Source organism: Anabrus simplex, chromosome 12, assembly GCF_040414725.1.
Source record: "Anabrus simplex isolate iqAnaSimp1 chromosome 12, ASM4041472v1, whole genome shotgun sequence".
Lineage (NCBI taxonomy): Eukaryota > Metazoa > Arthropoda > Insecta > Orthoptera > Tettigoniidae > Anabrus > Anabrus simplex.
This window is the reverse complement of record NC_090276.1, coordinates 2001596-2026952: the sequence shown is the minus strand read 5'-3', so window position 1 is coordinate 2026952 and position 25357 is coordinate 2001596. Positions and strand designations below refer to the sequence as shown.

At 38.2% G+C, this 25357-nt stretch overlaps 1 protein-coding gene across 3 annotated transcripts in view; it reads left to right on the top strand.

Annotated features, from left to right (window-relative positions):
- LOC136884388 (uncharacterized) overlaps window positions 1–25357 on the top strand; it is a 267201-nt gene that overhangs the window by 158722 nt on the left and 83122 nt on the right. For all 3 annotated transcript variants that reach the window (XM_068229938.1, XM_068229937.1, XM_067156526.2), the window contains 4 exons: window positions 4868–4969; window positions 15446–15586; window positions 21154–21258; window positions 23832–23930. In XM_068229938.1, coding sequence (XP_068086039.1) covers window positions 4868–4969; window positions 15446–15586; window positions 21154–21258; window positions 23832–23930 — 447 coding nt within the window. The remainder of the gene's footprint in view (window positions 1–4867; window positions 4970–15445; window positions 15587–21153; window positions 21259–23831; window positions 23931–25357) is intronic.

The following is a 25357-nucleotide window of genomic DNA, read 5'->3' as shown; positions in this document are numbered from 1 at the left end:
TTTTTGAAGACTTTCATCTGGAGCGTGGCATTGTATGGAATTGAAACATGGATGATAACTAGCTCAGAAAGAAAGAGAATAGAAGCTTTTGAAATGTGGTGTTACAGAAGAATGCTGAAGGTGAGATGGATAGATAGAATCATGAATGAAGAGATACTGAATCGAATTGGTGAGAGGAGATCGATTTGGCTAAATTAGACGAGAAGAAGAGATAGAACGATAGGACACAACTTAAGACATCCAGGACTTGTTCAGTTGGTTTTTGAGGGAAGTGTAGGTTTAAAGATAAAAATTTCATTGTTCCGTATTGAAAGTATTAACGTTAAAAATTAAATAATTGAAAAAGAGGTTCAACCTATTCAATACATAAAAGAAAGAAATGTAGTGATTACATTCTTATTTAATAGTAACTATAAATGGGACCGGTTTCGACCCTAGTCCAGGTCATCGTCAGCCGTAAAAACATGTAAAACAATGCATAAGAAAAAGAAAAAGATTAAGTGAACTCTGGATCGGTATAAGATGAAACATAAATTAACGATGGGGGTAGAAATTGTGAGTCACTTAAAAGAAAACAGTACGTAATATTAAGAATGGTAGTATGGCACACGCAATGATAGGCGAAGTCTCAAAATGCTTATGAATATTGGAGAACGGTCAAATGGGTCAGTTTCCACACTCTGTCAGGCACAAAGTCACAACACAATCAAATAATATATGAAGATCATAAATAACTTGAAGTCGCAGACGAATAAATTTGTAGAAGCAAACCACCAGCTCCCGGTGATCAGCGCGGCACATTCAAAGTCATGCGCTGCGGTCTCGAACGCCAAAGTAGAATGGAGAATATCCTGAAGGTCCAGTATTTGTCTCGGTTGTGGGAAGTTAAGTACGTATATATAGAAATATACAACGCAAATCAGTATAACTGAATGAGTACTTGTGCTCCTGCTAAGTTCTTGGAAAACAGTTGACTTGAAAAAACAATTGTAAAGAGAAACAAATATAGTAAAAAGCGCAATATCAGAAAACAAATGAAAACTTATATGCACAGTGCGCTATTTTTTAAATTGAAAATATTTTAGGTCATGATTGAAGTAGTCGAAGTTGGCGCAAGACAAGAGTTAAAATTTGAAAGAGGAGAACAGAAATGAAGGTCGATGGTTTTTTTTTTTTATTATTATAGAGAAGGTAGAATAAATTAACAGAGGAAGAGTGATAGTGAAATAAGAGAAAGAATAAAAGAAATTGAAGTTAGATGGTATTGACTTCCTAATTCATCTTCTCAAAAATTCCAAATTCCAAAACCCCAGTTCTATTTTCCATGCCTTACAAAGTTCCCACCCACATTTTCTACCTCCAATAACCCACCCTCTTAACCCACCCTAAACTACCCCTCCTTCATTTCCCTATCTTATCCTTCCTCAATACCATCTAACTTCAATTTCTTTTATTCTTTCTCTTATTTCACTATCACTCTTCCTCTGTTAATTTATTCTACCTTCTCTATAAAAAAAAAAAAAAAAAACCATCGACCTTCATTTCTGTTCTCCTCTTTCAAATTTTAACTCTTGTCTTGCGCCAACTTCGACTACTTCAATCATGACCTAAAATTTTTTCAATTTAAAAAATAGCGCACTGTGCATATAAGTTTTCATTTGTTTTCCGATATTGCGCTTTTTACTATATTTTTTCCTCTTTACAATTGTTTTTTCAAGTCAACTGTTTTCCAAGAACTTAGCAGGAGCACAAGTACTCATTCAGTTATACTGATTTGCGTTGTATATTTCTATATATACGTACTTAACTTCCCACAACCGAGACAAATACTGGACCTTCAGGATATTCTCCATTCTACTTTGGCGTTCGAGACCGCAGCGCATGACTTTGAATGTGCCGCGCTGATCACCGGGAGCTGGTGGTTTGCTTCTACAAATTTATTCGTCTGCGACTTCAAGTTATTTATGACCTTCATATATTATTTGATTGTGTTGTGACTTTGTGCCTGACATTGTGTGGAAACTGACCCATTTGACCGTTCTCCAATATTCATAAGCATTTTGAGACTTCGCCTATCATTGCGTGTGCCATACTACCATTCTTAATATTACGTACTGTTTTCTTTTAAGTGACTCACAATTTCTACCCCCATCGTTAATTTATGTTTCATCTTATACCGATTCAGAGTTCACTTAATCTTTTTCTTTTTCTTATGCATTGTTTTACATGTTTTTACGGCTGACGATGACCTGGACTAGGGTCGAAACCGGTCCCATTTATAGTTACTATTAAATAAGAATGTAATCACTACATTTCTTTCTTTTATGTATTGAATAGGTTGAACCTCTTTTTCAATTATTTAATTTTTAACGAAGTGTAGGTGGTAAGAACGGTAGGGGTAGACCAAGCAGGTCAGAGCAGATGTAGGATGCGTAGAAATGAAAAGGTTAGCACCGGATAGGGTGACTTGGAGGGCTGCATTGACTGATGGCTCAAACAACAAGAAGTTAAGGCCAGTTCTTTTCATCATTCATAGGGCTGAACAGTCTCGGCCTACTGATATTCTTCCAATACAAATGATCCGAGAAAGTTCTTTAGACCAAGCTAGAGGCTGTGCGTAGCTATCAGGATATAACCCCATAGTTGACAGCCCTGAAGCTATTACCGCAGGTCTTGTCGCCATAAGACCTATCTGTGTCGGCGCGATGTAGAGCCTACTGGAACAAGGTATCAACTGTCAGCAATTCCGCGAGCGTTCTTTAAATTACAATCAGAAATACTCGCACGCAACCTAGTTTGCGTACAAGTCAAAACAGAAAAACTTTCACATATGCATGCGCTTCTTGATGCAGCTTAGGAAATTCTTCCTTCGACTAATTCTCGTCGTATTCGACCAAACGTTTATATTGAAAAATAGATCTTTTTGATGATAACGTAATTATTGTCCCAATGATTAAGCATTTAGCTTTATCGTCACGACTGAGGAAAAATACGAAAGCTCCCAGTTCAATTGAAATGGACTTTCGGAAGTGTTTGCTTTCTTCGAAACGGGTTGCTCCATGGTTGTGCTGTTGTCTTTCGTTTATCTATTTCACTGATAAACAAGCCGTCTATCACCGAACGCTACACTACCCCATCAGAGTCAAGCCGCGTTGAGCCGAGTCGGACCGATGCACAGTGCTCCCCTGGTTTACTCTACGACAGCCTCTCGTGGACAATGCTGGAAGAGCACTGTATTGGGATAATGATTCATTTAGTGAAAGTGAATGTGCTGATGAAGGCAGTGGTATTCTCAGCAACAGGCGTTGGTGACGGCACTTCACACTTGGATACCATAAATTCTGTTCCCATCCGGAACGAACTACAATAAACTGAGCATGCAGGTTTGAAAATAGATATTCTTGAAAATTTTACAGAATTGGACTTGTTCACATTAATTTTTTCAAATAACTCATTTATTTTTTAAGAAAAATAATTTTCTGTCTATATATTTCTCGTGTGTGTGCACGAGTTTTTAGAATACTGTGGAAGAAGCACGGTAGTCTGAGTAAGACAGGGAAAGAGGGCACGTATATTGTGATATCTTCCAGTTGCCATTAGACCGTTAATTGTGTCCATGTAGATCTTTTGACAAAAGGCTTCACTTGATGAAATTTGGCACATATATCCGTGCACCTTTTAAATTATTGTAATACTTTTTAATATGTTCAAAATACTATAATGTGTCAATTTTTAATGACAACCTTTTGTCAATACTCATTTATAATTGTATTTTTTGTAGCCGAAGATGGCCCAAAATGAGTCAGAACATGCCCCACTGTTTGAGCTCTAAGTACATAAGGAATAAAAGTTGGTTCTGCTAGTTTCAGTTTCCACACCCTTCTGTGCGTGTGCTATTGAGTAGCCCTGTCCTCGTCTCGACACTTGACCTGATGTTCTCTCATGCAAGTGTGTAATGGACTGATTTCATTCTCAGAAACATAAAAATGATCATTTATTGGTACTTTCTATTATTAGAATTAGGAGACACACAATGAAAGGTCAGTGTGGGAAGAGCAGACGATAACAGGTGTGCTCTCTCCTCATCAACAGCTTTGTTAGGAGAATGGGCCATCAGTCTTCATGTGGAGAGGGTTGGATTAGAAGGAAACTGGGCGAGGCAAGAAAGGGGAAGAGAGGAGAACTAGAAGAAAGGGATATGTAATGGAAAGGAACGAACACAACAGTCACAAGTGAGTGTTGGAAAGGAGCTGTGCTCTGATAGGATCCTTGACGCACTCGACGAGTCCCGTTATCACACTGTGAGAATACCCCGATAATATCCAGTTGGAACGCAAATTCTACATTATCTTTATAGGAAAGAAAATGACCCTGAAACACTTTAAAGATAGGGGTGCCTTACATTCACACGCACATTTGTCGCCAGTCACCAGGGATGGACACTGGAACAATGGCGTAACGTGATATGGTCGGACGAATCAAGATTTCAACTGCACCATGCCGATGGGAGGCACCGTGTATGGCGCAGACCACATGAGGCGATGGATCCCGCCTGCCACGAAGGTGTGGTCCAGAGCGCTGATGTCTCTGTTATGGTCTGGGGTGCATTTTCCTGGTATTGAATAGGCCCCCTAGTTGTTCTAGAAGAGACTTTGAATGGTACGGGGTATGTTGAGTATGCCTAGACAACAGGGCTCAGAGTTGCAGTGATTGTCCACAATAGGCATGTAGTCGCCTAACAACACCTGTCAAGATAGGGAATGAAAGTAAGGATAGTGACAATAATGTGCTGACTTAGCAGAGTGTAGAATGAGTAGGAATGTGAGCCCAAACGAGAGAGAAACTTTTAACATGTTGTCATTTGCAGGGCACCAAGGTCTGTACAATCACCTTGTACAAGAAGCCATGGGCAAACTTTCAGGAGATCACAGAGTCTGGTTGCTCTTCTGCAGAGAACGTCGTCAGCCCGGTAAGTTTGTGTACTGTACTATAAAACTACCATTGGCATCTCTGTTATAGATAGATCACTGTGCTATTCACAGCATTCTATTTCCAGATCAAAGCGTATAACACCCGTCTGTTTTCATTGAACTCGCTCTTGGAAGAACAATCACGATGTAGTTCACTCAACAATGGACGCTGCTTGCTTTCAGAGACACTAACACGCAATAGACTAAAACAGTGTGGCTACAAAAGGCTAAATGGACAGAAAAGTGCTTGTGCTGACCCGATCAGCATAGCAGTTGTGAGCTCAAACACCATGTTAGTGTGTCAAGGACCAGCATAAAACACCTCTAGGATTCCTTGTGCTACACGTTCCTAGACTACGTTACGTAATATGTAGAGCTCGGATGTTTTAAGAGCTAAAAATAGCCCGAATAAGCAAGCAAATATGACCTCAAAAGTGACGAAATATTACCCGAAAATGATTACTCTAAATGTGTCCCTTTTAAAATAAATTATAAATCGAAACGACAATTCCTTTGATACATTATAGTTAACCTAATTTCTTATTCTTACTTTCATATTAATTTTCTGAGTATACATGTTTAGCAGTTATTCACAGTCTATTGTCCTTGATTTTCTTATCAAACGTTTGTGAATACCTACCTATAAAGTACCAAGTCACACAACAACCCTGCATTGGGGGTTTGAAATACGAGAAATCACTCTACTGTATATTTTAAAATATTTTGGAATGTTTAAGCCCAGATTTCATTAATATTATTCAAATGCATTAAAGTTTAAACTGAGCACCACGAAACCAATTAAGTAGATGCACTTTATGATAGGGCGGCAGGGTCTATAGTGCAAACTCTCGTACTTTTCCGTTCCGTTCTTCTCCGTGGATGGAATTTAAGTGCATGACAAGATTCATCTTCAAAGCATCAGGCGTGAAAGACCTCTGATTATCACTTACCGCATTCTTTTTACATCACTAGATGCTATTGGTGCACTGCTGTAGAGTATGAAGTGTATTACTGCTACCATCTCCTCTAAGAACATCATTTTCCCATTTTCACACCAGGCAAATGCTGGGGCTGTACCTTAATTAAGGCCACGGCCGCTTCCTTCCCACTCCTAGCCCTTCCCTGTCCCATCGTCGCCATAAGACCTATCTGTGTCGGTGCGACGTAAAGCAAAAAAAAATAATCATCATTTATCTTGGATACACGGCAAAAACAGTAATTTGTATTAAGCCCGTTTTGAAGTTTCTGTTTTACACTGTTGCCAAATATTCCATGTACTGAAAGTTCAACACTTCTCACAATGTCAATACTTGCATGAATTTCTAAGCCAGCAGATTCTAAAGTAGTAATTGCACTCGATATAATTCCAAAGTTCGACTTAATGGTATGCCAAACTATCTGACAACCTGTTTGAAAACACTTCCTGTGCAATCTTGATAGAAGAGGCACCATCATTTTTGAAGCCATTAACAATGTTGTTGATAGTGGAGTAGTTTTCACAATAATACATGGCAGCGTCGAGCCACGTCCCCCACCTAGTAAGAACTGACTGTGGAGGGAGTGGCGTCGAAGGAGTTAACTCCTTGAAAGTCGCAACCCGCAGCGGTGCTTTCAAAAACATTTTTTTGACGTTAGATATTAATTTATCGACTTCAGGAAAATGTCCAAGAATTTCTTCTGCCACCCTATGCAGGGCATGTGCAAGGTAAACGAGGTGGCTCATTCTTGGATGAAACATCTTGAGGCCTTCAGCAGCTTTCGCCATGTACGGAGTAGCATCAGTGATAAAGAGAAGAACGTTTTCCCGCTTAATTTCATCCTTAGGCATAGATATCAAGGATAATTTAATAAAAAACCACCTATTCAATACTTTCCACGTTTAATGTGGTTATTATCTACATGATTTTATGTAGACTTATTTGGTCAGGTACATGTTTCACCCATTATTTTGGGCATCTTCAGCCTATAAACAACCTTTAGGTCAAGGTTTGGGACCTTGTTAACCAATATAAACATACCAATATATACACTATATACAACATATACATTATATACAATATATACAAACATAAGTCAATACAGTAAAGTTTTTTGGTCCTAATCTATCTAATATGGAAAATGTCCAAAACTATTAGATAGATTAGGACCAAAAAACTTTACTGTATTGACTTATGTTTGTATATATTGTATATAATGTATATGTTGTATATAGTGTATATATTGGTATGTTTATATTGGTTAAAAAGGTCCCAAACCTTGACCTAAAGGTTGTTTACAGGCTGAAGATGCCCAAAATAATGGGTGAAACATGTACCTGACCAAATAAGTCTACATAAAATCATGTAGATAATAACCACATTAAACGTGGAAAGTATTGAATAGGTGGTTTTTTATTAAATTATCCTTGATATCTATGCCTAACGTCTTCTTCAATACGGAACAATAATGAGAGTTGTTACTTGTAATTTCATCCTTCCACAAAATTCTTCGTGCATTATCAAAAGGGATTGCAATTCTTGAACGATTTGCTCTCTCTAAAACTTCTGAGGTTAGTAGAAAAATATCCCGAGGGTGATCAGCACGGAGTGTTCCAATAATTAGATTCCATGTATATCTACCAGCAGTGTCGGTCGTCTCATCAGTAGATATCGAAATCTTATTGTCTGCTACACTGTGTCATACTTGATTTAGAGTATCGTCGTAGCAATGCGATAAATAGCTTTTTCGCAGTGTGGATTGTGTAGGAACAGATTTCTCTGGTGTATTTCTAAAGGAAATTATTGAAATGCAGATTATTCAACTTGTTTAGAGGAATTTTTGCAGACACAATCATCTCTCAAAGTTCCTTTGAAAAATCTGAACATCTGTCCATCGCTGAAGATGTAACAGCCTTATCGAATATCAATTGCTGTCTCTTCTTATCGACGTGTTGTCGTTTGACATTGTTGCTGTGTTACAATGTTGTTGCACATTCAGCCATGACTTCCACTTCACATGACTTGCAAAATAGAACTAAACCATCTGTGCAGAAGTATTCTTCTCCAACAAAGCTTTATAGAAGGCGTACAGGAATGTGTGCTGCTGCTTGTGTAAGTGAAAGGAGGTTGAGGTGAGTAATTAGCTCGCTGCTGGGATGGGTTTTTCAGGATTATTTCTGGTTGCCGAGTACAGCGGGTGCAGTATTCACTTGTATTAACTGCAGATGTGACACCAAAAAGCAGTTTTGTGAACACTAGTTCATTCGGTAAGTTGAAGACAAAATATGCATTTATTTGTCGAATAAAAATCAGTTAATTGCGACTATAATGACCTGATTTGCACCAAAATCCAATCTGGCAAGAAAATAGAAACAAAGAAAATATTACTTTTCCTAAACATCCGAGCCCTTCTCGTGCCCCAATCAATGGAATGTCCCCAGACAAACCCTCACTACTTAGGTAATTCCATTCGTTACAAATCTCTAATCTCAGTATCGTGAAACGCTTTGAATTATTGTCAAATCAACACAATATCTGTTACCTCGGTTACAACATCCTGCTAAATTTATAACAGATGTTCTACCAATAAATATCAGACTTCACAAGCAAAATGCATTAGTTTTAGTTTAGGCTGTTCTTAATACTTTAAATAAGGACCATGTTCTGTCTTACTGAAGATAAATGTATACAGATCTCTAATTTCTATGCATGGAATTTTTAGGTGGTCCCGTTAAATTTGTTATAGCAGCAGACGTCCTGTTTGATGTCTCAAGGAAGGCTATAAAGTACAAAACTAAAGAAGATTGAAGTGCACAGCCACTCAGCCCACCTGTGAGTCATATTACTTGTGAATGTCCAAAACATTTTGTAAACAATGTGTTTGGTTTTTTTTGGCATTAATATACTGTGTATATAGATATATATTTCTCTAAGATTATTAATCATACGAAGATGTGACAATTTCTAAAGCTTACATCACGTGTTAGGGTGCAGCCATGGTTTGAGCGTGTATACAATCTTGTATGGAAGGTGCTGGCTGACGCGAGTGTCATGTTTCTCATTTCATTTCAGTTCCTCCAACGGGTGAGGATTTGTTCGATACTTTTTCTTTCAGTTTACCCCACAAGATCTGGAGAACGAGGGGGAAATAGACCAGCACTAATCATTCAGTCTGCAAACACTTCCAGAGAATGTAAAAAGGGAATCTTCTGCTGTATGAGCAGGGACTGAATCTTGTTGAAACCACCCGTGCTATTTTTCTTCTTCCGTTAACTGATGGAAGAATGGCGTAAAAGTATAATCTTTGTACCTCTCTCCATTCACTGTCGTCTCAAAAAAAAAAAAAAAAAAAAAAAGGCAATTTTTTTTTTGTTTTGCACTAACAGCACACCAAACACCGATCATGTATAATAATGATGGACTTTATAAACACCATTAGGATTTTCTGCACATTAATAGCAAGAGTTATGACTGTTCGCACTACCATTAAGATGAACCCAGAACTTTTACATAGGAAAATATGGTGTTTCAATGATAACAGCTGAGATTGAGACTGGCGACTTGTGCTTGCCAGGTCGAACACGTGCGCTAAGTCTGGGTTTATATGAGAGACCTCGCCTCCGCAAGCACCACCGCTGTGAGATCCGTGAAGAAGTAGGATGTCTTTCCGCACATGGCTCAAAAAGACGAGCTGATACTGTTCCAGGTGTGGTGATTGATCCCACTGTAACAACAACCTTGATTGGTGTGTAAAGAGAAAAAGGCAGTATTTAAATTTGCTCTGAGGATCTTGGAAAGAAGTATAAGATTAAAAAATGAGAAGTCATTGGGCTTATGATTGGTGCTAGAGGATCTTCTTAAGAATAAACAAAATCGCAGACCATACTGGACTCTGTGTCGATTGTTAGACACAGTTTGTATTCCCTGACCTGAAATTCCATGTATTGGATTTTCTTTTTTCCAATAAAATCTGAAAGAGAAATTGCCTGATGGTTGATAATTTTAATGTTGACTTTTAACTCAAACCCCATGTACATCTATAGAACAGATAAGAGTCTGGCTCCATGGCTAAATGGTTAGCGTGCTGCCCTTTGGTTACAGGAGTCCTGGGTTCGATTGCTGGCAAGGTCGGGAATTTTAACCATAATTGGTTAATTTCGCTGGCATGGGAACTGGGTGTGTGTGTCGTCTTCATCATTTAATCCTTATCACGGCATGCAGGTCGCCTACGGGAGTCAAAATTGAAAGACCTGCATTGGTGAGCTGAACTTCTCCTCGGACACTCCCGGTACTAAAAGTCGTACGCCATTTCATTTTCAACAGATAAAAGAAATATTTTTCATATGAACCAATTCATTTCTCTAATAGGGGCAGCTATCTTTCTAGGAATAAATTAACACTTTGACTACCAGGAAGTAGCCAGGGCATTTAAACCTCCAGCCCAGCCATGTTTAAAAGTCCTTGCCTGCCAGTCCTGCCTTATGCACTGTGGAACAAAAATACTTACTACTCCTACTGTATATTACGCTTTGAAATAATGTGAAAATTAGAACATACCTGGGGAACTAATTCTGTAGCACTCATTGGTGTCTACACTAAATAATAATAATAATAATAATAATAATAATAATAATAATAATAATAATAATAATAATAATAATAATAATAATAATAATAATAATAATAATCAAACACACAAAATCAAAACATATGCAAGGTAACCATAACTTACAGGCCTAACAAACAACAACTACGGAAAGGACGGTGGAACATGTTAGGAACCCTATGGAGGTTTGCGGGAAGGTGTGACATTATGGGGAATAAAAGGTTCACAATAATTACCCTTTAGCTCAGATATATTAAAATTAACAAAAGGTACAAAATCAAATAAACCTGAACAAAGGCATGATCAAGATATTTAAGTAAATTTGTAAAACACAAGGTTTTACAGAATTACATTAAGTTGCCCATAACAAGATGCAGGTGACTGTCTGTCGAAAACAGTCATTCAGAAAAGCAAAGTTGGTGAATACGAAAATCTAGAGCAAACTCTTACACGTTGAATTTAATTCATTGAAAGTTACATTAAATGAGCGACGTCTGAAACACAAGAATGAATTAAATCAAATGAAACATAATAGAAATTGCACTTACCAAGAAAGGCTGACGTTCCTCGAGGGGAACAAGGCCCCGAGTGCGAGGACTCGCTAGGGCGGTCAGATGGAAAAGACGCGGACAACACGCATCACGCACGCGAGGCCGGCAGAAGGCCGGAAATGGACAGATCACAAGTAACCAATAGGATACCGAATTTCTCTAGATTCCCGTTTTTGCCAATTGGAAAGTTCGTTATTCTGACCAATCTAAATGCTATTTGTTTTACGTTGCGCCGACACAGATAGGTCTTACGGCGATGATGGGACAGGAAAGGCTAAGGAATGGGAAGGAAGCGGCCGTGGCCTTAATTAAGGTACAGCCCCAGCATTTGCCTGGTGTAAAAATGGGAAACCACAGAAAACCATCTTCAGGGCTGCCGACAGTGGGGTTCGAATCCACTATCTCCTGTATGCAAGCTCACATTTGAGTGCTCTTAACCGCACAGCCAACTCGCCCGGTAATCCAAATGCGTGTCCATATATGGCCAGTTCCTAAACTGCTGATGCAAGTAGAATTGCGTCATCTACTTCCTCCACGCGCCAGTACCTATTGCTTCAAAAATTATGTACTGCACGCGTTTTACCCAGACAATATTAAAAAAATATTTCTTCAAAGTCCAGAATGTCTTTTCATCACGCTTCTTGAAATTAATTTACATGACCCACAACCCTTTTCCAAACTCAATAAAACACAACCACATGAAATCTAAATACAAAGATCACTTGATCTGTCCAGAAAAATAAAATGGTAAAACAACATATCAAGAAATTCCATTATCGATGATTTTCAAAAGTTCCCAAGTCCCAAATTCCATTCTTGAGGCTTCTCAAAATAAAAGGTAAATACACAGTGCTTATTTCCAGTTTGCCGTTCCACCACAGGTGACAACTTCTAGTATGATCTTAAGGTGCAATATCTGGTGTCGCATGCTCCAGGGTGCAACGGGATACCACTCTTCCTTCAGTACCACCTTGTGTCACATACTCTACATCTTCTTGTCGGGTAAGGGTCAGTTTTCAGTGGTGAAAACTTGAGCAGAAAGTGTCCATTCACTTTTCCATCGAGACATGATGGGGGATCTTTGTGGGGGGGGGCCTGGTGAATGGAATGCAGTGGGGTTGATGCTAGTGATGACGTGTCGGAGAGAGCTGGAGAGGCTGTTCCGACTGGGATAGTGGCAGGAGGATTATGACCTTCAGGATAGTATCTGGAAACTGTCTGTATGAACTGCAGATAGGTAATTTTTGTCTGGGTATTGCACTTCTGGAAGAGAAGGAAAGAATTGAAGAGGGTGCAGTATAGTAAATAGAAGAAAATCTTTTTCGGCCATTTACATGTTTTTCTCATGAAGGGATACAGAGCAAGGTATTAGGCAGCTGATTGTAATCTGCAATGGATACTGGCTTCATTGTTTTTCTGCCGAACTTTGAAGTGACTTCAACCATTTCAGCAGAATGCATAGATGAATTCATTGTGATTATTTTCTTGTCCATCCAAGAGACAAGAAGAATTTCCCCATCATGGTTGAATGTCATTTCCCCTCTTTTTAAGGATTTTTGTTGGTCCTTACGGTCCTTTGGTACTCCCCTATTTTTCCTCATTGTCCCACAAATGGTAGTATTCTGTTCACGTTGGGTTTTTGCAAGAGCAACACTGTTGTAATAATTATCCATATAAAGAGAATACCCTAGGCCTAGATATGGACTGAGAAGTTCGAGGACAGTACTATTTAAGGCCATTCCACTGGTGTCATAAATAAGCAATTTGCAAAAATACCCAGTATTTGATTCACACACCATCTTAACCATAATGCCATACTTACAAAGGGCACTAGGAAATTTTTGCAATACCCAGAAATGGTTGGCTGGACACCCCTGTTATGGTGAGGGATGAAAAGAGAGGTGAAAACTGGTCTAGAAGACAGCAAGGCGCAACCTTCACACCAGTTGTTACCAAGCAGTGGGATTGAAAGCAAGTTAAGATGTCAGTGTGGTCTAAAGGTGAATATCGCGCAATTATCCGCTACAATTTTGCGCGTGGATTAACTGTTGACCAGTGCCTGGAGGAAATGACTCCTGTGCTGGGGAAAGACTGTCCACATCGGACAACAATTTTCCGCTGGTACCGGTACAAAGAGTTCCAGAGGGGAAATTTGGGGGTTGAAGACGATCCTCGTTCTGGGCAACTGTCTGAATCAGTGACTGAGGAAAACATTGAAGCTGTGAGGAAAATGTTGCAGCAAGAGAGGCGGTTGACATATCGGCAGGTAGAAGAGACTCTCCACATCCCTGCACCAGCTATTCATTCAATTCTACACGACCATCTCCTTGTTAGAAAGGTTTGTTCTCTGTGGGTGCCCTATTTATTCACTTTCAGAGGAACAAAGGGCACATCGAATGGAATGGTGCCAAAAATGCTAAAACAGCTTGAAAATGGGACTTCGCGTAACATCAATATCATTGTTACAGTTGACGAAACTTGGCTTTATTATTACGATGTCCCAACAAAATCCCAGAACAAGGTGTGTCTGTTTGAAAACGAGGGTACTCCTGTGACTGTACATACGTCAAGGTCAATGAAGAAAAGGATGACTGCAGTATTCTTCACTAAACGGGGCATCCTGACTCGGGTTGTGCTAGAAACACAAAGGACAGTTACTGCGAAGTGGTACAGTGAGACTTGTCTGCTTCAGGTCATCCAGGCTCTGAAGCAGCTCCGTCCAAAGTCACGGCTCAACACTTGGCTCTTGCATCATGACAATGCTCCAGCATATCGTGCTAATGTAACAATGGATTTTCTTACCAGATCAGGGTTGACTGTGCTTGATCACCCTCTATACAGTCTTGATCTTGCCCCATGTGACTTCGCACTCTTCCCAGAAGTGAAGATGAAGATGAAAGGGCGGCGTTTTGCATCCGACAAGGAGCTGCTGGCAGCATGGGATCAAGAGTGTGAAAATGTAACCGAAGAAAAGTGGCAGAGTTGGTTCAGTGACTGGTTTCGACGTATGGAGAAGTTCATTGAGTGTGGTGGAAATTATTTTGAAAAACGTCTAAAGCGTTCACTCACATTGCAAAACTTTCCTAGTGACCTTTGTAGTTATTTTAGATGGATTGTAAACTCGAAAACGTAACCGGCCTCTCGAAGCAATCATGCCCTCATTTAAAGCGATCTTTCAGTTGGGACTGTACACCACTGAAAACTGATCCGAAATTCTTTCTAATATTGGCCTGGTTTTATAGAGCCTGTTTGCATAGTTACTGCTGTCGCTAAAATGTAAAAACATCTTGATACTTTAGAATCTGTTGCTGGAAAATACAGGAGTTGAAAACATGGGATCTCCGGTCCAGTACATTTTTAGATCGGGCTTAACTAACATCGAACCGATAAACTGTTTCATTTCGGTCATTGATTCAGGTTTCCAAGTTTGATAGATTGAATATTTAGTGAATGGACGTGGTGTGCTACTGATAACCTGCTGTGCATATAAATAAGTCTGTTCACAAACATATGCAAAAAGAGTCACTGATAAATATATTTACAAAAGATATATCTTCACTGTTTGTTACTCCACATTTAGGCCTACATTTCCTAAAAACTTGGCTAATGGTGAAGAATTATTTTAATTTTGTTTAATCAAAGTTCAATACGGACCCATAAAATGAAATTCATTTTTCTAGGAGAATATCTTGGAGAGGTGTCATATAGAGGAACACTGTCGCGAACTGTTGTTTCGTCCTCTTCACTTTTACTTTCACTATCTAAATCTGGGATGAGTTCATCACAATCATCATTATAAATCATTTCAACAGATATAAACTTACTGCTCACCATACTGTGTCTTGCTAGTGGCACTAAAACAACACTGGAGGCAAGAGCATGGGCTTGGAATGTGCTGGGAAATAATTTTTTTTGTTTTTGTTGGGTGATTCTAGGCGGGAATTACTGTTTTGACATATGTTAACGAAGGTGAGGACGTTCACCTAACTATCACCTATGAAAGAACGAACGAACTACGATCCGTAGAGCGATTTTTAACTTGAAATTTTCACGCAAGTTCTTATCTGCCGTAAGGCGGATACGGGAGGAAATGTGTTAATTCGTTGTTCAAAATTAATACAGAACCTAACAAGAAATTCATCAATTATAATTTGTGTTTACGTCATCACCTTGTCGCAAATAGCATTTTGAGGATATTTTAGATGAAAGAGTACAGAAATGCAGCTGGTCATGTTATGGGGAAGTGCTAGTGGGTGTGTCACTGAAGAGGCTGACCAGACATGTAGTAGAGGATAAGTAAACTGCTGTACGTTTGAGCTAATCTGTCTCCTCCTACCGCAGGTTGTGGGTGCGTATCAGCCTGTGGACGTGGACAGTGAGCGTGTGCGCACCTTGTCCAACCTGGCTCTCTCACACCTGGAAGAAACTCTGGACCCAAATACCACACTCGTGATCGTGAACATCGTGGACGCCAATGAGCAGGTGAGGTCAGAATTTTGTGTTTTCCTTCTAATTCCTGCAGTTTTTGCTTTCTTATTAGTTTTACGAAGTAACAGGGGCTTATTTCTTGGTCTTATGTCATGGTTGAATATGGTTCTGACGTTTTTGTTACAGCATAAATGTGTCTTTAAATGAACTTAATTATTCAAAGTTTCATGCAGTACTCATTGACTTTCTGTTCTATTGAAAAACACACTTCAACATGAAATTTGTAATACTAGATTTTTGTAGATATTTAAGGTATGTTTTGACTACTGCACGAGCAATGGTGGCTTAAACAATCACATGCTTCTTCTTACTTGAGACAGCATCATCACTTTCTTGTATCCTATCTGACGTCTCTTGGTCAACTCTTGTTCTTTTCCAACACCAGCAGTGTCAGACCATTCAAAGCCTAGGGAGTGTGTCTCTTTCATGTCCTTCGTGGTCCTTGTCTATCATTGGCCGATACCGTTGTTTTTCAAAGTGTCGGACGCCTTGATTTTTTTCTCTCTGATTACTGTTAATAGAGGATGGTTGCCCGGTTGTACTTCGTCTTGAAACAATAATCGCTGCCACCACCATCACAAATCAGCTCAATTTCTTCCCATAGTGCAGCTATACTCCACGTCCTGCTAGCATGCCATGATGCCAGTGACCTATGGAACAAGTAAATTGACTGCTTTGTCCACTTGCATGAGCAGCCCGATGACACAGTTGAACTTCATCACTTTCTTTCTCTATTTTCAAAGTGGTGTTGCATTGATTAAACGTCAAACAGGCCTACAGTATTTTTGTGAACTCTCCTGATTACAAGTAATAAACTTCTGACTTCAAATATCTAGGAAGAAATTCTAAAAGAATTCAATTATATTAGGTCCACCTGTTCAATATACTTCTGCCATTTATTAAATGGTGTGTTTAAAAGTTACATAGTTGTTTAAAATACCTTGGACATGTTTCGACCTGGCTAGGTCGTTTGACCATCGGAAAACATTGTGTTTCATGAAAAGTCAACCTTCGGCCTCAACCCACCTACATTTGAATACATTACTGAAATATTAGCTTCTATTATTATATGACCTATTAAGTTAAGACATATCAGTAAGATTCCGACAAGAATTACACTAAGAACAAGCTGTCCACCTGCTCTAAACATCTGACCAGTTTACAATTGCTATCTGAGTTTTACCAAGAGGAACTACTTTTTATTTACATTGAATATATAATGGTCTTCTCTCTATTTTATACCCTACAGTAATACTCTAAAATGTGATAATTATGTATATAGGCTTCAATCTTACATGATGGAACAATCACAAGGACTCTATATGGTGTTCAAGAGCGATAGAATAATCATCATTTAACTGTATAGACAGTCAAAAAAGAAGATATTACATAACTGGGCAGCTATTTCTATACATAGAAATCATTAGTTGACATTATTGGGTGATAGGAACACACTGAATTGTACATAATTTTTTTAAAAATCTTAAATCCAGAATTCCAGAATTTTAATATGTTTTTTAGAGATATTGTGTGGTCAAATGTTTTATGATGTAACACGACTATTATTGCTAGTTATCTATGTACATATATATGTATTTTTATTAAGTGTCCTTGCTTGCTTAAATCTTGGGCTGAACTAAATGGAATAATAAAAATGTGAAAATTTAATGGTAACACATTGTAAGTAGTATTGAACAGGTGGATAACCTTACCTTTGTCTTTGAATGTAAATCTTTTTTCACTATGAAGTTTTTGACGTTAAACTGGCTTAGAGGGCATCATCAGCAAAATAACAAAGAAGAAAGACATATGACAAAAACAGTGATACAAAAAAGTCAGAGATAAAACACAGTCAATACAGTTTACGTTAAAATGTACATAGCTTCAGTATTAAAAATACATTAAACAAGTACAATGGAAAACTGTTAAAAATGTACATGGACAAAATAAGTTGTGAGTGTGTGTTCAAGCGCATTTACTACAAATATTACTTGGCTGGTGGAAATACTTAAAACTAGTGAAGACGTTAGATTTTGTTCTAATCCGTCACATTTCTGTAAACGGAGTGAAGTTTTTAAAAGATCCGTTGTATTGCATCACAGATCTGAAAGTGGAAATAAAAACCCGAGTACGAGAACGAAAAATGAGGTGGAGGTTAAAGATAGTATTAGGAGTTGCAGTCCTATTAGATCATGTTGGGTCGGTGTTGACCTCCACACTGACTGGCGACCGTTCGGAGAAACAGCGGTGAGCGCAAGTATGCGTGTTTTGACAGACTTAATTGAGCTTCGCTTAAAATCTTTCTCGATTATTCTGTCAACCAGGATGTTACTTTTTTCTTGGACTTCGTTACGATTATGGATGGGATTTGATTTTTTATTAAAGTTTATGTAAATGTTTTCAAAAATGTTTAATAAAGGTCCCTTTTTGGTTATATGCAGGATATTTATGTATGGTGGAGATTGAGTGATTGTAATCTTCCATGTTTTATTTAGCTGCATTAGCATGTTCTTTGTAACGGATATGAAAGTTTCTCCCAGTTTGTTCAATATAGCTGGCGTTGCATAGGCAACACGTCAGTTTGTAGACATTCAAGGTTATAAATTTCGTTATTGGTTCCATATTGAATTAAGATTACATATAATTTACAAAGTTTATTCCACCTACTGAATAATGTACAATAATTGCAATGTCTATAAATCCATTACAATATGTTATCAAGGGACTAGTTTCGACCCTATGTGGGTCATCATCAGCCTAAGTAAGATACACTTATGGATTTGCCAATGTCCTAAAACAATATTACATTGTGGAAATAAAAATTAAAAGAGTGAACTGTGTATGTGATGCGATAATGTACATATAAAATGGTGGAGTGTTGAAATGTTGATAGATAAAATAATGTTTACTGATCATTGACAAATAAAATTTTCAGGTTTTACATCAATTACAATTAGACTGTAAGAATAGTATGACATGATTTTTTACAATGATGATTAAAATATGCCCTTGTTTAGTGAATACTCTAAAATTGCACATTAAAAGTATAAAATGCCGGTTGAATGCAAAGTCCAGTTCTATATTTCAAGTGCATCTTCAGGTAGAGAATGGCCCAGAGGGTGTCTGTCCGATACAGAAATTAAATGTAGATAGAAAACCATACGACATTCTTGCTGTGGTGTGAGGAAAATTCCCAATCCAAGTTGGAACCAATAGAACGTGATGATGAAAAAGTTAGAATTAACGCGAGATATCTTAAAGGAAGGGAATGGCGAAAAACGAAGAAAGGAAACCTGAGTACTCACCTTGCACGCAATGTGAACGACCTGACCGGTAGAGTGCAACTAAAGTAATGGGAATGACATGGAATAGGAGGGGGAGAAAGTTAGTGAAGGGAGGAGCAACCCAGTGGAGTGGGTGGCGTGCGAGGGGAGGGGCGGGGAAATGGGAAGTGGCTTAAGGCGGGGCTGACGGGTGGGGAAATGGTGATTGTATCAACAGAGGACCTTTAATTAACTTAAAGAAAGTATTTTGATCCGCTAAATTGTTTTTTCTGAAATAGGTAATGAATAAATCAAATAAAATATTGGACTTTTCCGTTATTTCATTAAGGTTATATATAGTTAGCATTAAAATACTGGTCCAGATGTATATAAAAATTCTCAGTTATATTAAGCAGAGGGCCCTTGTTAGCTATTTCAAGAATGTCCATGTCTAGTTCAATATTCGTGAATTTAGGATTGTAATTGACCATATGTTGGCGGATAGCCGAAAATTTATTATATTTGACTGTGTTGAAGTGTTCCAAATATCTTACATTAAAACTTCTTCCAGTTAGTGCAGGAGTTACATTTAAGCCTGTAAACACCTGATTTTGCATATCTGCTGACCATGTTGATGTGTGATGTGTTATGTAGAATGTGTGTACTGTTATTATTGGTTTTGAAAGCTATTTTTTTTTTTTTTTGCCTTTTTTCTTGAAAATATTAGTGATCTTATGAATTTCGTTATTAAAAGTGAAAGAGGAAAAGGATTTGAATTTAGGTAGTTCTTTTTTAAGTGTTGTTTAGGGACGAAATTTATGTTTATTGATAATACTTCCTATAAAGTGGCTACCGAAGCCATTGAATTTTGCTATATTGCGAATAGTATTCACTTCAATGGAGAGATCTTTCTTGGCCATGGGTATGTTGAATGCTCGGTGAACTAGGCTATTATAATATGTTGCTCTTTTGTGAGGTTGGCGAGGAGTTGAATCTTGACAAATAGTGTTTGCGAGGAACTGCAGTTGACTACGCTTGACCACTTTGTGTTAGAGGTCCGTGTTGGTTTGAGATCGCTATTAACTTGTTAAAATCCACCTGATAATTGAAATTCTCAAGGCCTCAGCCTTACATTAATTTTTGAACAACACTAAAATGCAGAGCGTATGCTTAGAACACATCAAGAATGAGATGTTTTAGAATAGACACAAAGACTGTGACATTCTAAGAGAACAAAATCTGTATATTATAGAAATTTCTGGATTACATATTATGAGGAACTGTTTCACATTAATATGAACAATTCTAATCGCATAAAAAAAGGAACAATGTTCTAGAAATCAGTAGTTAGTTCAGGATGTTAGAAAGTGTCTAAAGACAGATTTTTTTTTTAAGGAACACTTTGTACTCTTCAAGGCCATTCACATATATTTTAGCTGTAAAAAAATGTTTTGACGTACAAGAAAGTGTTGTGCTTTATGACGTGTCTAACATCCCACAAAGATTAATCGGTCCTAGTATTTTAATCACATAGATTTTAATGTATATACATAATTGTAAAACTTCACAACATAGGATAGCATGCTCTGTATATGTTCTTATACTGTACAAGTATTTCATGTAATTACCTAAAAACCTTGCAACTTTTCCTTGGCTGATGATGGCACAGGAAGGTGCCGAAACCGGTACCATAATGATAATAATAAATATGTGATATTTTAATTAAGTCACTATGTTAATGTATTGAACAGGTGGAAACCTTTTATCCTTAATCAACATTGTAAATTTTGATTCAATACGGACCAAAATGAAATTCTTGACCTCTTAAGTGTGTCAAATTCGCCTTGAGTCAAGCCTGCACACTTCCTGTGATGCCATTTCCAACATGCTTCACATTCCACTGAGTCCTCATCGTCTTCAAAAGTACGCCACGTATTCTGCAAGGCTCCACTAGATCACTCTGTACCTCTACGTCAGGCATTTTCAGCGATCGGTGAATCTAGTTGACCGTGACTTGCGTGAGAATGGCGACTGTCTTTTAGTGACTCTTTTGTTCTAACCTGTATCGGTTTACGATATCGTTTCTTGTGGCCTATAAGTTTAATTCATAAATACCAATATATCCACTTGTGTCTTAAATATTGCTAGTGTACTTACATACAAATAAAACGCTGTATCGGAAAGATAAACCACTTTAGAAGTACATAATACTGCAGTTCGCTTCTAACGCCTTCCCCTATCCCGTCATCGCCGTAAGTCCTGTCTGTTTGTGTGAAAATGAATCCTCGTGTGTTGCAGGTAGTCTTCGGTAGAAACACCCGGCTGACCTTGGAAGTTGGAGCCAGCGATTGTCTGAGGAATGATGTAAGCAACACTCAGCCTTGCCAGCTGAAGGAAGGAGAGGTAAGTGTCGCATCACCCTCATTACAGGATTTAAATACGCATAAAGAATAACTTGAATCCCTGTTCCGTCTGTCATTCACAGCGATTGTGAGAACACAAGACAGCTTCAACGGCTGAAATTCAAGCCTCTCCTTTACAAGAAAAATACAAAGAGAATTTCACAACCAGGAATTTGGTACATTTTAGAGAATATTACATGTGTGATGGTTGCCAACGTAAGTTACTGTACTAAAAGAAAATACAAGGAATCAGTATTGTTATGTAAGTTTATTGAAATGTTGGAAGGAGTTGCAACAGTAATGAAGGTACGGGAAGAAATGAGAAATATACATGTAAATGGCGATTTGTGATGGGCTCAGCTTGAGGAAGAACGTGTTTTATGCCAAGAATACGTTTTGACATAGCAGTAATTGTTCAGTGGAGGCCTTCACAGAAGCTCTCCACTACAAATACACTTGTTAGTATGTAACATGGGAAGTGCCCTAAGATATGTAAACATATTCTTTTCAAATGATACTTCACACTGTCAAAGACAGGCTCACCTACTAGTTCATTATACAAGGGGGTACCCCAAAAAAACGGAATTATTTTTTAAAAGCTAAATATTTTCAGTTTTTTTACAAAACAACCTTATCCCCTTTAAAATACTCTCCATTACAACTAATACATTTGTCCTAGGGCTTCCACTGTTCGAAACATTTTTTGTAATCATCTTTAGAAATGGCTGACAGCTCCTCCCTCGTTTTTTTTACCTCTTCAATGTTATCAAATCAGTGTCCTTTCATGCCCCTTTTCATGCTTGGAAATAAGGAAAAGTCGCATCGAGCCAGCTCGGGCGTGGGGCAGCGGAACCATCCATCTTTAACCAAAAACTGGCTAACGGAGATGGCTGTGTGTCGTGGTGAACGAATTGGTCTCCTGTATGCCACAAATCGGGTCTTTTTGAAGAACACTGTTGCACAGTCTTCTTAGAACTTCCCGATAAAAGGATTGCACATTGTTCCCTTAAAGTTGACATCATAAAAAATTAAACAAGAACAAAAGAGCGCTAAGAAAACCAATCACTGCAGATGAACAGAACAACACAGGTGGCCAATGAGTTGCGCTATACACAAAAATTAGTTTTGTTATAATTTTTTTAATGAGTTTTTATAACATTGGATAAATTTTGACACTTCATGGGTTGGTACATGTTTCTCAAAACGCAAGATATTCACCATAATCTGGTCTTCAAAGTAGATCATTATTGCTTTTCTAGTGTGTGAGAATTCTACAGAGTGAATTTTATATGTTTACAAACAAAAAATATTGAAAATTGTCAGTGGTTGGTCCTAACTAAATATGGGATGTATTTCATCTAGAACTATAAAAATGGTGTGCATTATCTGCTGAAGAGTTCAGCTGTCTAACTTCAGTAATTTCTGAGACCCATGCACCAACCCATCAAGTGATAAAATTTATTGCAAGTTACAAAATCTCATTAAGTTAAGAAAGTTATAACAAAAGAAGTAATTTTTGGAAAAGCTCTACTTTTATGGGTTTAAAATACTTCTAAACGTGTAGTGAAATTATCATAATTATAACCTTCTAAACTTCAATACAATTTCTATGATGTTCACATACAAGTCCCCTTAAGGTAGGTGTCAGCGTGTTCATGTCCAGGCATTGTTCAGAGGTCAGTGTTTCATAAGAAAAGTATGAGTCGTACCATGTAACTGTACACCAAAGTCGTGTATTGTCCCAGATTTGAGTGTTCTGAAAATTAATTTACCCACTGAGTTCGCGAGTTATGATCAAGATTTAAAACCAGGTCATGTGTGCTCACACTGCTCTCAGATTGATTTGTGAATATCTACACTGGCTTCTCTGCAAGCCCCTGTGCCTTCACAGTCCTCTGCTTGTTTGGTTTCAAATGTGTTATCATTGAGTTGTTGAAAACTGAGCATTATCCTCCATGGTCTAGTCTCTTAGGTATGCTACACACTATATTAGCTGCTAGTCACCCTCGGCTATAGATCGCAGCCCACCCTCTTTCTTTATTCATCTGGTCCCACTCCGTACCCGTTGGGAAACGACACTTGCATTTTCCATCACTTCACCCCTTCTCCGTACTGATTATTACATCTCCGTAAGTTTTGTCACCGTTATGAACAGTTTCAGTTCCACACCGTTCTGCTGTCTTGGCTGAGCTTCATACATTGCTTCTTATTTCCCATATCTGTGCCTCTTAGCCTGTGCCAGGCGTTTCTTGTATGGATATTGTCCAAATTAATAGAAGTTATCACCATGTCTTCCCATATTTCTACTTCTTCTCGTTGTATATCAGAATAAAAAGAGGTTCCACTGATGACCCACTTTTGAATCAAAATTGCTCCTCTTATAACTGTCCATCTTTTCTCTAATTCTTCTTTCAATTATTTAGACAAAATGCAAGATGATTGTTCACGTGCCTCTCTCCAAGGTAAATTTTTCATAATCATCCTGTGTATAGTGTTTTCTGCTCACAGATATTGTGTGCGTTTCCCGACCCCCAGTTTTCTCACGTATGGTATGATAGTTATAAACTGTTGCAGGAGACAAAGACGTGCACAGTGGTGATCTACGAGGAGCCGCGGACCAACACGCCGAGGGTGACGGAGGCGCACTGCGACGGCGAAGAGCGCAGGAAGAGAGTGAGTGTTTGATAGGCATGGCCCCTACAAATATTGTTTGACATGAGTGAAGGAAGACCAAGTTGGCACATTTGTTAGAGGTCAGGAAACTTCAGACAGTTTGAACCAACAACTCTGACTTTGGAAGGCTTATCTCCATGTCTGACACTTTTAGCCATTCCAGTGTCTGTATGTAGCCATACAGTGTAAGAGAGAAGATTACTATACTACTTAACTACATTTTTTTGTTCGTTTGATTTCCATACTTGCTTATTGATTTTGATCTTGTAACACATAATTCCAGAACACTTTCCACACAGTTGACATTCACATGTCATGTTCAGTTCGTGAAATGATGTGGTTTTACAGATGAGGTGATGGAATCCATGCACCGCCATCCTCATTTCAAAATTGGCCATAATCCAAGTTTGGTCTATCATAGCTTCAGTGCCATAAACTTCTGGCCAAATTTCTTCTCTTCATCTTTGTAGAGATGTTGGTAACTCCTCAGAGATCTTCTGTTGCCAGAAGATAGACAAGTGCTATCAGTACCACCATAATTTTAGGTCTGAATAATGTCATTGTAGTTTCTAGACTAAGGGATCTTATATAGCCTATTTCATTCATTGCCTGTTTGCTACATGTTTTGGGTAACATTTACCACTTGTTTGCAACGTGATCCCTAAATATTTAAAATGTGGCATAATAGTGATTTTTTTTTTTTTTCTTGTTAAAGATTTCTGCCGATGCAGGAGCTTTTGCTCCATTCCTAAAAACCATCATTTCAGTCTTAGTTATGTCACAATGTGCAGGGGTATAAACTTAATCACTACAAAGTTTTGTCAGAGAACACTGTCTCTATTACTATATCGTCAGCATAAGCACCTTCCTTTTGGGCTATTCTTAAAATTTCTTGAGCTGTGAGGATGAAAAGTAGAGGACTAGGAGGATCACCTTGTATTGAAATATTGGTTCTGAAAGTGAGAGATTGTCCGAAATTCTTATTTTGTTACGTTCTAATATTGATGTTACGATATTTACCAAAGTTTTCTTGCAGTTCTATTTATCAGGTCAAACGCTTTTGTAAAATCTAGAAATACTGCATAAAACAATTCTTTCCTTTCCAGAGCTTCCCCATAGATATGTTTCCTAGCAGGAGTTCTATTGTAGATATAGTTCATCGTCCATGCCTGAATCCTGCCAACTTTCCCGATTCAGGCAGGAGACTCCCAATTTTTGACAGTTTTTCTCGCCTCCCAGTTATTCTACTATTTCTCCCGAATTTAGCTTATTTTTTGGTGAACTTCAAACATTTGTTTTCATATCCCGCCATTTAAGCTTTGTACACCAGTGGCCGGGAGTCCTTCGCTCATTGGCTGCTTTCAAATTAAATATAGACGTTTATTAATACGAGAAATGCGCGCGAATGTGCAATGTTTTTTGAAACC